The sequence below is a fragment of the Hyla sarda genome, chromosome 7 (assembly GCF_029499605.1).
Source record: "Hyla sarda isolate aHylSar1 chromosome 7, aHylSar1.hap1, whole genome shotgun sequence".
Lineage (NCBI taxonomy): Eukaryota > Metazoa > Chordata > Amphibia > Anura > Hylidae > Hyla > Hyla sarda.
Genome location: NC_079195.1, coordinates 396,642 through 412,226, shown reverse-complemented (window position 1 = coordinate 412,226; position 15,585 = coordinate 396,642). Strand labels below are relative to the sequence as shown.

At 48.8% G+C, this 15,585-nt stretch overlaps 2 protein-coding genes across 2 annotated transcripts in view; one reads left to right on the top strand and one right to left on the bottom strand.

Annotated features, from left to right (window-relative positions):
* LOC130282167 (serine-aspartate repeat-containing protein F-like) overlaps nt 1-14,412 on the bottom strand; it is a 29,620-nt gene extending 15,208 nt beyond the window's left edge. Inside the window, exons 1-2 of the mRNA XM_056530138.1 lie at nt 14,405-14,412; nt 12,609-13,943 (exon numbers count right to left, since the gene is read on the bottom strand). Of these exons, the coding sequence (XP_056386113.1) occupies nt 12,609-13,943; nt 14,405-14,412 (1,343 nt within the window). The remainder of the gene's footprint in view (nt 1-12,608; nt 13,944-14,404) is intronic.
* The window catches only part of TNKS1BP1 (tankyrase 1 binding protein 1), a 30,034-nt gene continuing 26,691 nt past the window's right edge, over nt 12,243-15,585 (top strand). Inside the window, exons 1-2 of the mRNA XM_056529881.1 lie at nt 12,243-12,267; nt 14,432-14,826. Of these exons, the coding sequence (XP_056385856.1) occupies nt 14,546-14,826 (281 nt within the window). The 5' untranslated portion in view covers nt 12,243-12,267; nt 14,432-14,545. The remainder of the gene's footprint in view (nt 12,268-14,431; nt 14,827-15,585) is intronic.

The following is a 15,585-nucleotide window of genomic DNA, read 5'->3' as shown; positions in this document are numbered from 1 at the left end:
GGACACTATACATGTATACTAGGCCCGGCCTGACATTATACAGGACACTATACATGAATACTAGGCCCGGCCTGACAATATACATGACACTATACATGTATAGTAGGCCCGGCCTGACATTATACAGGACACTATACATGTATACTAGGCCCGGCCTGACATTATACAGGACACTATACATGAATACTAGGCCCGGCCTGACACTATACAGGACACTATACATGAATACTAGGCCCGGCCTGACATTATACAGGACACTATACATGTATACTAGGCCCGGCCTGACATTATACATGACACTATACATGAATACTAGGCCCGGCCTGACATTGTACAGGACACTATACATGAATACTAGGCCCAGCCTGACATTATACAGGACACTATACATGAATACTAGGCCCGGCCTGACATTATACAGGACACTATACATGTATACTAGGCCCGGCCTGACATTATACAGGACACTATACATGTATACTAGGCCCGGCCTGACATTATACATGACACTATACATGAATACTAGGCCCGGCCTGACATTATACAGGACACTATACATGTATACTAGGCCCGGCCTGACATTATACATGACACTATACATGAATACTAGGCCCGGCCTGACATTATACAGGACACTATACATGAGTACTAGGCCCGGCCTGACATTATACAGGACACTATACATGAGTACTAGGCCCGGCCTGACATTATACAGGACACTATACATGAGTACTAGGCCCGGCCTGACATAATACAGGACACTATACATGAGTACTAGGCCCGGCCTGACATTATACAGGACACTAAACATGAATACTAGGCCCGGCCTGAAATTGTACAGGACACTATACATGTATACTAGGTCCGGCCTGACATTATACAGGACACTAGACATGAATACTAGGCCCGGCCTGACATTATACAGGACACTATACATGTATACTAGGCCCGGCCTGACATTATACAGGACACTATACATGAATACTAGGCCCGGCCTGACATTATACAGGACACTATACATGAATACTGGGCCCGGCCTGACATTATACAGGACACTATACATGAATACTAGGCCCGGCCTGACATTATACAGGACACTATGCATGAATACTAGGCCCGGCCTGACATTATACAGGACACTATACATGTATACTAGGCCCGGCCTGACATTATACAGGACACTATACATGAATACTAGGCCCGGCCTGACATTATACAGGACACTATACATGAATTCTAGGCCCGGCCTGACATTATACAGGACACTATACATGTATACTAGGCCCGGCCTGACATTATACATGACACTATACATGAATACTAGGCCCGGCCTGACATTATACAGGACACTATACATGAATACTAGGCCCGGCCTGACACTATACAGGACACTATACATGAATACTAGGCCCGGCCTGACATTATACAGGACACTATACATGTATACTAGGCCCGGCCTGACATTATACAGGACACTATACATGAGTACTAGGCCCGGCCTGACATTATACAGGACACTATACATGTATACTAGGCCCGGCCTGACATTATACATGACACTATACATGAATACTAGGCCCGGTCTGACATTGTACAGGACACTAAACATGAATACTAGGCCCGGCCTGACATTATACAGGACCCTATACATGAATACTAGGCCCAGCCTGACATTATACAGGACACTATACATGAGTACTAGGCCCGGCCTGACATTATACAGGACACTATACATGAGTACTAGGCCCGGCCTGACATTATACAGGACACTAAACATGAATACTAGGCCCGGCCTGAAATTGTACAGGACACTATACATGAATACTAGGCCCGGCCTGACATTATACAGGACACTATACATGAATACTAGGCCCGGCCTGACATTATACATGACACTATACATGAGTACTAGGCCCGGCCTGACATTATACAGGACACTATACATGAATACTAGGCCGGCCTGACATTATACAGGACACTATACATGAATACTAGGCCCGGCCTGACATTATACAGGACACTATACATGAATACTAGGCCCAGCCTGACACTATACAGGACACTATACATGTATACTAGGCCCGGTCTGACATTATACAGGACACTATACATGTATACTAGGCCCGGCCTGACATTATACAGGACACTATACATGAATACTAGGCCCGGCCTGACATTGTACAGGACACTATACATGAATACTAGGCCCGGCCTGACATTATACAGGACACTATACATGTATACTAGGCCCGGCCTGACATTATACAGGACATTAAACATGAATACTAGGCCCGGCCTGACATTATACATGTATACTAGGCCCGACCTGACATTATACAGGACAATATACATGAGTACTAGGCCCGGCCTGACATTATACAGGACACTATACATGAGTACTAGGCCCGGCCTGACATTATACAGGACACTATACATGAGTACTAGGCCCGGCCTGACATTATACAGGACACTATACATGAGTACTAGGCCCGGCCTGACATTATACAGGACACTATACATGTATACTAGGCCCGGCCTGACATTATACAGGACACTATACATGAATACTAGGCCCGGCCTGACATTATACAGGTCACTATACATGAATACTAGGCCCGGCCTGACATTATACAGGACACTATACATGAATACTAGGCCCGGCCTGACATTATACAGGACACTATACATGTATACTAGGCCCGGCCTGACATTATACAGGACACTATACATGAGTACTAGGCCCGGCCTGACATTATACATGTATACTAGGCCCGGCCTGACATTATACATGAGTACTAGGCCCGGCCTGACATTATACAGGACAATATACATGAGTACTAGGCCCGGCCTGACATTATACAGGACACTATACATGAATACAAGGCCCGGCCTGACATTATACAGGTCACTATACATGAATACTAGGCCCGGCCTGACATTATACAGGACACTATACATGAGTACTAGGCCCGGCCTGACATTATACAGGACATTATACATGAGTACTAGGCCCGGCCTGACATTATACAGGACACTATACATGAATACTAGGCCCGGCCTGACATTATACAGGACACTATACATGTATACTAGGCCCGGCCTGACATTATACAGGACACTATACATGAATACTAGGCCCGGCCTGACATTATACAGGACACTATACATGAGTACTAGGCCCGGCCTGACATTATACAGGACACTATACATGAGTACTAGGCCCGGCCTGACATTATACAGGACAATATACATGAGTACTAGGCCCGGCCTGACATTATACAGGTCACTATACATGAATACTAGGCCCGGCCTGACATTATACAGGACACTATACATGAATACTAGGCCCGGCCTGACATTATACAGGACACTATACATGAGTACTAGGCCCGGCCTGACATTATACAGGTCACTATACATGAATACTAGGCCCGGCCTGACATTATACAGGACACTATACATGAATACTAGGCCCGGCCTGACATTATACAGGACACTATACATGTATACTAGGCCCGGCCTGACATTATACAGGACACTATACAGGAGTACTAGGCCCGACCTGTCATTATACAGAACACTATACATGAGTACTAGGCCCGGCCTTACATTATACAGGACACTATACATGAGTACTAGGCCCGGCCTGACATTATACAGGACACTATACATGTATACTAGGCCCGGCCTGACATTATACAGGACACTATACATGTATACTAGGCCCGGCCTGACATTATACAGGACACTATACATGAATACTAGGCCCGGCCTGACATTATACAGGACACCATACATGAGTACTAGGCCCGGCCTGACATTATACAGGACACTATACATGAGTACTAGGCCCGGCCTGACATTGTACAGGACACTATACATGAATACTAGGCCCGGCCTGACATTATACAGGACACTATACATGTATACTAGGCCCGGCCTGACATTATACAGGACACTATACATGTATACTAGGCCCGGCCTGACATTATACAGGACACTATACAGGAGTACTAGGCCCGACCTGTCATTATACAGAACACTATACATGAGTACTAGGCCCGGCCTTACATTATACAGGACACTATACATGAGTACTAGGCCCGGCCTGACATTATACAGGACACTATACATGTATACTAGGCCCGGCCTGACATTATACAGGACACTATACATGTATACTAGGCCCGGCCTGACATTATACAGGACACTATACATGAATACTAGGCCCGGCCTGACATTATACAGGACACCATACATGAGTACTAGGCCCGGCCTGACATTATACATGAGTACTAGGCCCGGCCTGACATTGTACAGGACACTATACATGAATACTAGGCCCGGCCTGACATTATACAGGACACTAAACATGTATACTAGGCCCAACCTGACATTATACAGGACACTATACATGTATACTAGGCCCGGCCTGACATTATACAGGACACTATACATGAATACTAGGCCCGGCCTGACATTATACAGGACACTATACATGTATACTAGGCCCAGCCTGACATTATACAGGACACTATACATGAATACTAGGCCCACCCTGACATTATACATGAGTACTAGGCCCGGCCTGACATTATACAGGACACTATACATGTATACTAGGCCCGGCCTGACATTATACAGGACACTATACATGAGTACTAGGCCCGGCCTGACATTATACAGGACACTATACATGAATACTAGGCCCGGCCTGACATTATACAGGACACTATACATGAATACTAGGCCCGGCCTGACATTATACATGACACTATACATGAATACTAGGCCCTGCCTGACATTATACAGGACACTATACATGTATACTAGGCCCGGCCTGACATTATACAGGACACTATACATGAGTACTAGGCCCGACCTGACATTATACATGTATACTAGGCCCGACCTGACATTATACAGGACACTATACATGTATACTAGGCCCGGCCTGACATTATACAGGACACTATACATGAATACTAGGCCCAGCCTGTCATTATACAGGACACTATACATGAATACTAGGCCAGCCTGACATTATACAGGACACTATACATGAATACTAGGCCCGGCCTGACATTATACAGGACACTATACATGAGTACTATGCCCGGCCTGACATTATACAAGACACTATACATGAATACTATGCCCGGCCTGACATTATACAGGACACTATACATGAGTACTAGGCCCGGCCTGACATTATACAGGACACTATACATGTATACTAGGCCCGGCCTGACATTATACAGGACACTATACATGAATACTAGGCCCGGCCTGACATTATACAGGACACTATACATGAATACTAGGCCCGGCCTGACATTATACAGGACACTATACATGAGTACTAGGCCCGGCCTGACATTATACAGGACACTATACATGAATACTAGGCCCGGCCTGACATTATACAGGACACTATGCATGAATACTAGGCCCGGCCTGACATTATACAGGACACTATACATGAGTACTAGGCCCAGCCTGACATTATACAGGACACTATACATGTATACTAGGCCCGGCCTGACATTATACAGGACACTATACATGAATACTAGGCCCGGCCTGACATTATACAGGACACTATACATGTATACTAGGCCCAGCCTGACATTATAATACATGAATACTAGGCCCACCCTGACATTATACATGAGTACTAGGCCCGACCTGACATTATACAGGACACTAAACATGTATACTAGGCCCAACCTGACATTATACAGGACACTATACATGTACACTAGGCCCGACCTGACATTATACAGGACACTATACATGTATACTAGGCCCGGCCTGACATTATACAGGACACTATACATGAATACTAGGCCCGGCCTGTCATTATACAGGACACTATACATGAGTACTAGGCCCGGCCTGACATTATACAGGACACTATACATGAGTACTAGGTCCGGCCTGACATTATACAGGACACTATACATGTATACTAGGCCCGGCCTGACATTATACAAGACACTATACATGAATACTATGCCCGGCCTGACATTATACAGGACACTATACATGAGTACTAGGCCCGGCCTGACATTATACAGGACACTATACATGTATACTAGGCCCGGCCTGACATTATACAGGACACTATACATGAGTACTAGGCCCAGCCTGACATTATACAGGACACTATACATGAATACTAGGCCCGGCCTGACATTATACAGGACACTATACATGAATACTAGGCCCGGCCTGACATTATACAGGACACTATACATGTATACTAGGCCCGGCCTGACATTATACAGGACACTATACATGTATACTAGGCCCGGCCTGACATTATACAGGACACTATACATGTATACTAGGCCCGGCCTGACATTATACAGGACACTATACATGTATACTAGGCCCGGCCTGACATTATACAGGACACTATACATGAATACTAGGCCCGGCCTGACATTGTACAGGACACTATACATGAGTACTAGGCCCGGCCTGACATTATACAGGACACTATACATGTATACTAGGCCCGGCCTGACATTATACAGGACACTATACATGAATACTAGGCCCGGCCTGACATTATACAGGACACTATACATGAGTACTAGGCCCGGCCTGACATTATACAGGACACTATACATGTATACTAGGCCCGGCCTGACACTATACAGGACACTATACATGAGTACTAGGCCCGGCCTGACATTATACAGGACACTATACATGAGTACTAGGCCCGGCCTGACATTATACAGGACACTATACATGTATACTAGGCCCAGCCTGACATTATACAGGATACTATACATGTATACTAGGCCCGGACTGACATTATACAGGACATTATACATGAATACTAGGCCCGGCCTGACATTATACAGGACACTATACATGTATACTAGGCCCAGCCTGACATTATACAGGACATTATACATGAATACTAGGCCCGGCCTGACATTATACAGGACACTATACATGTATACTAGGCCCGGCCTGACATTATACAGGACATTATACATGAGTACTAGGCCCGGCCTGACATTATACATGAGTACTAGGCCCGGCCTGACAATATACATGACACTATACATGAATACTAGGTCCGGCCTGACATTATACAGGACACTATACATGAATACTAGGCCCGGCCTGACATTATACAGGACACTATACATGAATACTAGGCCCGGCCTGACATTATACAGGACACTATGCATGAATACTAGGCCCGGCCTGACATAATACAGGACACTATACATGAATACTAGGCCCGGCCTGACATTATACAGGACACTATATATGAATACTAGGCCCGGCCTGACATTATACAGGACACTATACATGTATACTAGGCCCCGGCCTGACATTATACAGGGACACTATACATGAGTACTAGGCCCGGCCTGACATTATACAGGACACTATACATGAATACTAGGCCCAGCCTGACATTATACAGGACACTATACATGAATACTAGGCCCGGCCTGACATTATACATGACACTATACATGAGTACTAGGCCCGGCCTGACATTATACAGGACACTATACATGTATACTAGGCCCGGCCTGACATTATACAGGACACTATACATGAGTACTAGGCCCGGCCTGACATTATACAGGACACTATACATGAGTACTAGGCCCGGCCTGACATTGTACAGGACACTATACATGTATACTAGGCCCGGCCTGACATTATACAGGACACTATACATGTATACTAGGCCCGGCCTGACATTATACAGGACACTATACATGAGTACTAGGCCCGGCCTGACATTATACAGGACACTATACATGAATACTAGGCCCGGCCTGTCATTATACAGGACACTATACATGAGTACTAGGCCCGGCCTGACATTATACAGGACACTATACATGAGTACTAGGCCCGGCCCTGACATTATACAGGACACTATACATGTATACTAGGCCCGGCCTGGACATTATACAGGACACTATACATGTATACTAGGCCCGGCCTGACATTATACCAGGACACTATACATGTATACTAGGCCCGGCCTGACATTATACAGGACACTATACATGTATACTAGGCCCGGCCTGACATTATACAGGACATTATACATGAATACTAGGCCCGGCCTGACATTATACAGGACACTATACATGTATACTAGGCCCGGACTGACATTATACAGGACACTATACATGAATACTAGGCCCAGCCTGACATTATACAGGACACTATACATGTATACAAGGCCCGGCCTGACATTATACAGGACACTATACATGAGTACTAGGCCCGGCCTGACATTATACAGGACACTATACATGTATACTAGGCCCGGGCCTGACATTATATAGGACACTATACATGTATACTAGGCCCGGCCTGACATTATACAGGACACTATACATGAATACTAGGCCCGGCCTGACATTATACAGGACACTATACATGTATACTAGGCCCGGCCTGACATTATACAGGACACTATACATGTATACTAGGCCCGGCCTGACATTATACAGGGACACTATACATGTATACTAGGTCCGGCCTGACATTATACAGGACACTATACATGTATACTAGGCCCGGTCTGACATTATACAGGACACTATACATGTATACTAGGTCCGGCCTGACATTATACAGGACACTATACATGAATACTAGGCCCGGCCTGACATTATACAGAACACTATACATGAATACTAGGCCCGGCCTGACATTATACAGGACACTATACATGTATACTAGGCCCGGCCTGACATTATACAGGACACTATACATGAATACTAGGCCCGGCCTGACATTATACAGGACACTATACATGAATACTAGGCCCGGCCTGACATTATACAGGACACTATACATGAATACTAGGCCCGGCCTGACATTATACAGGACACTATACATGAATACTAGGCCCGGCCTGACATTATACAGGACACTATACATGTATACTAGGCCCGACCTGACATTATACAGGACACTATACATGTATACTAGGCCCGGCCTGACATTATACAGGACACTATACATGAATACTAGGCCCGGCCTGACAATATACAGGACACTATACATGTATACTAGGCCCGGCCTGACATTATACAGGACACTATACATGTATACCAGGCCCGGCCTGACATTATACAGGACACTATACATGTATACTAGGCCCGGCCTGACATTATACAGGACACTATACATGAATACTAGGCCCGGCCTGACATTATACAGGACACTATACATGAGTACTAGGCCCGGCCTGACATTATACAGGACACTATACATGAATACTAGGCCGGCCTGACATTATACAGGACACTATACATGTCTACTAGGCCCGGCCTGACATTATACAGGACACTATACATGAATACTAGGCCCGGCCTGACATTATACAGGACACTATACATGTATACTAGGCCCGGCCTGACATTATACAGGACACTATACATGAGTACTAGGCCCGGCCTGACATTATACAGGACACTATACATGAATACTAGGCCCGGCCTGACATTATACAGGACACTATATATGAGTACTAGGCCCGGCCTGACATTATACAGGACACTATACATGAATACTAGGCCCGGCCTGACATTATACAGGACACTATACATGTATACTAGGCCCGGCCTGACATTATACAGGACACTATACATGTATACTAGGCCCGGCAATAGATTTAAACAATAACAAAGACGAGGTCTCAATGGCTGGAGGGGCTCATCCCCACATGCAGTTGTGCATTTATACTGGGGGAGCAGATCCTGCGCTTGTGGTCTGTTGCTAGGGGCGATCCCCAGTATAAAAATGCATACAATGGGGGATGCTTGTGGCGGACTACAAGTGCCACAATGGCCTCCTACACCAGATAAACGGTGCGGATGTAACAATTAGAATAATACAGGAATATAGGTCACTACTGTGGTAGATGTAAACAATGTGACTGACCCTCAACACTGATGTAAAATTGAGACATTATCCAGTATATCCTTATATGAAGGACTTACCTGAGCCCGCACCAACGCCAAGGTTTTTCAAGTGACACAGGACCTAACACTTAACCTACCTGTGCCGTATGGGCAAAACCAGGGGCCAGTGGGCAATTACAGCGGCATTAGGTCCAACTCATAAATCTTATACTTGGTCTGTAAACTCCACATTTAATGCACCTTGATCGCTTTCTAGGCAACATTAAGGTTCACCTGTGAGGCCGGCAACACATCAGCCAACTTGGGTGGGGCTCATAGTCTGCCTCGCTCCTCCCATTGTATGTGCCCGGCCACACTGGAGGTAATTGGGAGCGCCGGAGGTAATGGGGAGCGCCGGAGGTAATGGGGAGCGCCGGAGGTAAAGGGGAGCGCCGGAGGTAACGGGGAGCGCCGGAGGTAACGGGGAGCGCCGCAGGTAACTGTGAGCGCCGGAGGTAACGGGGAGCGCCGGAGGTAACTGTGAGCGCCGGAGGTAACGGGGAGCGCCGGAGGTAACGGGGAGCGCCGGAGGTAACTGTGAGCGCCGGAGGTAACTGTGAGCGCCGGAGGTAACGGGGAGCGCCGGAGGTAACTGTGAGCGCCGGAGGTAACTGTGAGCGCCGGAGGTAACGGGGAGCGCCGGAGGTAACGGTGAGCGCCGGAGGTAACTGTGAGCGCCGGAGGTAACTGTGAGCGCCGGAGGTAACGGGGAGCGCCGGAGGTAACTGTGAGCGCCGGAGGTAACTGTGAGCGCCGGAGGTAACGGGGAGCGCCGGAGGTAACTGTGAGCGCCGGAGGTAACTGTGAGCGCCGGAGGTAACGGGGAGCGCCGGAGGTAACTGTGAGCGCCGGAGGTAACTGTGAGCGCCGGAGGTAACTGTGAGCGCCGGAGGTAACAGGGAGCGCCGGAGGTAACTGTGAGCGCCGGAGGTAACGGGGAGCGCCGGAGGTAACGGGGAGCGCCGGAGGTAACTGTGAGCGCCGGAGGTAACGGGGAGCGCCGGAGGTAACTGTGAGCGCCGGAGGTAACTGTGAGCGCCGGAGGTAACAGGGAGCGCCGGAGGTAACTGTGAGTGCCGGAGGTAACGGGGAGCGCCGGAGGTAACGGGGAGCGCCGGAGGTAACTGTGAGCGCCGGAGGTAACTGTGAGCGCCGGAGGTAACTGTGAGCGCCGGAGGTAACTGTGAGCGCCGGAGGTAACGGGGAGCGCCGGAGGTAACTGTGAGCGCCGGAGGTAACTGTGAGCGCCGGAGGTAACTGTGAGCGCCGGAGGTAACTGTGAGCGCCGGAGGTAACGGGGAGCGCCGGAGGTAACGGGGAGCGCCGGAGGTAACGGGGAGCGCCGGAGGTAACTGTGAGCGCCGGAGGTAACGGGGAGCGCCGGAGGTAACTGTGAGCGCCGGAGGTAACTGTGAGCGCCGGAGGTAACGGGGAGCGCCGGAGGTAACTGTGAGCGCCGGAGGTAACTGTGAGCGCCGGAGGTAACGGGGAGCGCCGGAGGTAACTGTGAGCGCCGGAGGTAACTGTGAGCGCCGGAGGTAACTGTGAGCGCCGGAGGTAACAGGGAGCGCCGGAGGTAACTGTGAGCGCCGGAGGTAACGGGGAGCGCCGGAGGTAACGGGGAGCGCCGGAGGTAACGGGGAGCGCCGGAGGTAACTGTGAGCGCCGGAGGTAACGGGGAGCGCCGGAGGTAACTGTGAGCGCCGGAGGTAACTGTGAGCGCCGGAGGTAACAGGGAGCGCCGGAGGTAACTGTGAGCGCCGGAGGTAACTGTGAGCGCCGGAGGTAACGGGGAGCGCCGGAGGTAACTGTGAGCGCCGGAGGTAACTGTGAGCGCCGGAGGTAACTGTGAGCGCCGGAGGTAACGGGGAGCGCCGGAGGTAACTGTGAGCGCCGGAGGTAACGGGGAGCGCCGGAGGTAACGGGGAGCGCCGGAGGTAACTGTGAGCGCCGGAGGTAACTGTGAGCGCCGGAGGTAACTGTGAGCGCCGGAGGTAACAGGGAGCGCCGGAGGTAACTGGGAGCACCGGAGGTAACTGGGAGCACCGGAGGTAACTGTGAGCGCCGGAGGTAACTGTGAGCGCCGGAGGTAACTGTGAGCGCCGGAGGTAACTGTGAGCGCCGGAGGTAACTGTGAGCGCCGGAGGTAACAGGGAGCGCCGGAGGTAACTGTGAGCACCGGAGGTAACGGGGAGGAGGCTGTGAGTCGGACCTGATGCTGCTGTAATTTGGTTCCTGGTTTTGATTATCATGCACAGGTAGGTTAGTGTTAGGTCCCTTGGCGTTGGTGCGGGCTCAGGTAAGTCCTTCATATAAGGATACACTGGATAATGTCTCAATTTTACATCAGTTTTGAGAGTTATCTACTGTCACTATTTACATCTACCACAGTAGTGACCTAACCTACCTGTATAGTAGTACAATAGATCTATTGGACACAATGACCCTCGAGAGATTGGGGGAGATTTATCAGAACCTTTCCAGAGGAAAAGTTGCCCAGTTGCCCATAGCAACCAATCAGATCGCTGCTTTCATTTTGCAGAGGCCTTGTTAAAAATGAAAGCATTGATCTGATTGGTTGCTATGGGCAACTCCACAACTTTTCCTCTGGACAGGTTTTGATAAATCTCCCCCATTCACTCTATCCTAACACTCAACTTACAATGAATGTCCGCCTCACCGTCCGCATCACAGTCCGCATCGCCGTCCGCATCGCCGTCCGCATCGCCGTCCACACCACTGTCCACACCACTGTCCACACCACTGTCCACATCACTGTCCACACCACTAACCCCATCACTGTCCACACCACTGTCCACACCACTGTCCACACCACTGTCCACACCACTATCCACATCACTGTCCACACCACTGTCCACATCACTGTCCACACCACTGTCCACATCACTGTCCACACCACTGTCCACACCACTAACCCCATCACTGTCCACACCACTGTCCACACCACTGTCCACACCACTGTCCACACCACTGTCCACACCACTAACCCCATCACTGTCCACACCACTGTCCACACCACTAACCCCATCACTGTCCACACCACTGTCCACACCACTGTCCACACCACTAACCCCATCACTGTCCACACCACTGTCCACACCACTGTCCACATCACTGTCCACACCACTAACCCCATCACTGTCCACACCACTGTCCACACCACTGTCCACACCACTAACCCCATCACTGTCCACACCACTGTCCACACCACTGTCCACACCACTAACCCCATCACTGTCCACACCACTGTCCACACCACTGTCCACACCACTAACCCCATCACTGTCCACACCACTGTCCACACCACTAACCCCATCACTGTCCACACCACTGTCCACACCACTAACCCCATCACTGTCCACACCACTGTCCACACCACTGTCCACATCACTGTCCACACCACTAACCCCATCACTGTCCACACCACTGTCCACACCACTGTCCACACCACTAACCCCATCACTGTCCACATCACTGTCCACATCACTGTCCACATTACTGTCCACATTACTGTCCACATTACTGTCCACATCATAGTCCACATTACAGTCCACATTACAGTCCACATTACAGTCCACATTACTGTCCACATTACAGTCCACACCACTGTCCACACCACTGTCCACACCACTGTCCACACCACTGTCCACACCACTAACCCCATCACTGTCCACATCACTGTCCACATTACTGTCCACATTACTGTCCACATCAATGTCCACATTACAGTCCACATTACAGTCCACATTACAGTCCACACCACTGTCCACACCACTGTCCACACCACTGTCCACACCACTGTCCACACCACTGTCCACACCACTAACCCCATCACTGTCCACATCACTGTCCACATCACTGTCCACATTACTGTCCACATTACTGTCCACATCAATGTCCACATTACAGTTCACATTACAGTCCACATTACAGTCCACATCACTGTCCACATCACTGTCCACATCACTGTCCACATCACTGTCCACACCACTGTCCACATCACTGTCCACATCACTGTCCACATCACTGTCCACATCACTGTCCACATTACTGTCCACATTACTGTCCACATTACTGTCCACATTACTGTCCACATTACTGTCCACATCATAGTCCACATTACTGTCCACATAACTGTCCACATCATAGTCCACATTACTGTCCACATTACTGTCCACATCCATGACCACATCACAGACCACATTACAGAACACATCATTGTCCACATGATTGTCCACATCCCTGACCACATCATTGTCCACATCATTGTCCACATCCCTGACCACATCACTGTCCACATTACAGTCCACATGCACCTAGAGAGCCACTGATGCTAACTTATCCTTGTAATGGTTATAACTGATTTCAGTGGCCAAATCAGTAATAAAGATTCTGGTAAAATGTCTAATCTTCACCTAATCATCTGTATGAAAACTTTACAGAAAACAACTTTACATGGGCAGAAAAATACAGAGGACGAAGAGGAAGAGACACGGGGGACGTCTGCAGGAAAGGATGAGCCACGAAGTCTGGTGAGGACACAAATAGCCAACTATATGATGACCACGGACGATGGACATTGGGACAATACAGATGTTCATGGATCAAGGCTCCATCATAAAGACATTAAAGTGACCAGTGAAGAAACACCGTCCCCTTCTCACCCCACAGAACCGTACGGTAATATAGAGCGTGGGCGCCAAGACGTGAGCACCAAACCCCCTGAAGAAGTGGATGACCACGGAGGAGTCTACACGAGACATACGGAAGTAGATCCGGCAGTGGACTATGTGCCCCATTTTTCCCGGACACCCTCAGATTCTTCCTCAGCAGTAAGGTAACCAGTTCTACTTTATTACATCCTGAACGAGATGTCAGCTGACATCGAGGTCCCAGGCCTGCAGTGATGATGTCTCATACATTGGTCACATGACCTCGGTGGTCACATTGTGTACACCTAGGAGGAGATAGTCATTGGCTCCATGTACTTGATGTCATTATAGAAGGCCTGGTGTCTGTACTGGAATTATAGGGGATATTGTAAACCTCCCATAACATCACTGCCACCGAGATCAGAAAAATCTGTGAGGGTCCATATGTGAGTCTACTGTACATCCATTACAGGGGCCAAACATTATCTCCGCCTCTTCAGATGGTCTATATCTGGGTTTCCATTGTTACTATTCCATTCCAATTCATTTAGGGGGGGTCTATGTGTGGTGGGTCTATGTGTGGTGGGTCTATGTGTGGTGGGTCTATGTGTGGTGGGTCTATGTATGAAGGGTACCACCATGTGGCATCCATAGGAGGTATCCATGGGTAAAGACGTCAGGACACCCACCTAATGAGATCAAATGCATCCCTTCAGTCCTAGAGAAGGTCACACGTTACATTCAGCAGGGCTGGGTCAATGAATGAATATACGGTGACCGGTGGGGTGGCACAGGTGTGTTGTAACAAGGGCCAGCAATAGAAAACTTGTTCATGGTGACTAGAGTGGATTTCAGGCCCTGGGTACCTTCCTGGGGGCCACAAAAACTGTAAGAAATGAGGAGCTGCACAATTGTGTTGTTCTAAGTCCTGGGGCCTCCCCTGA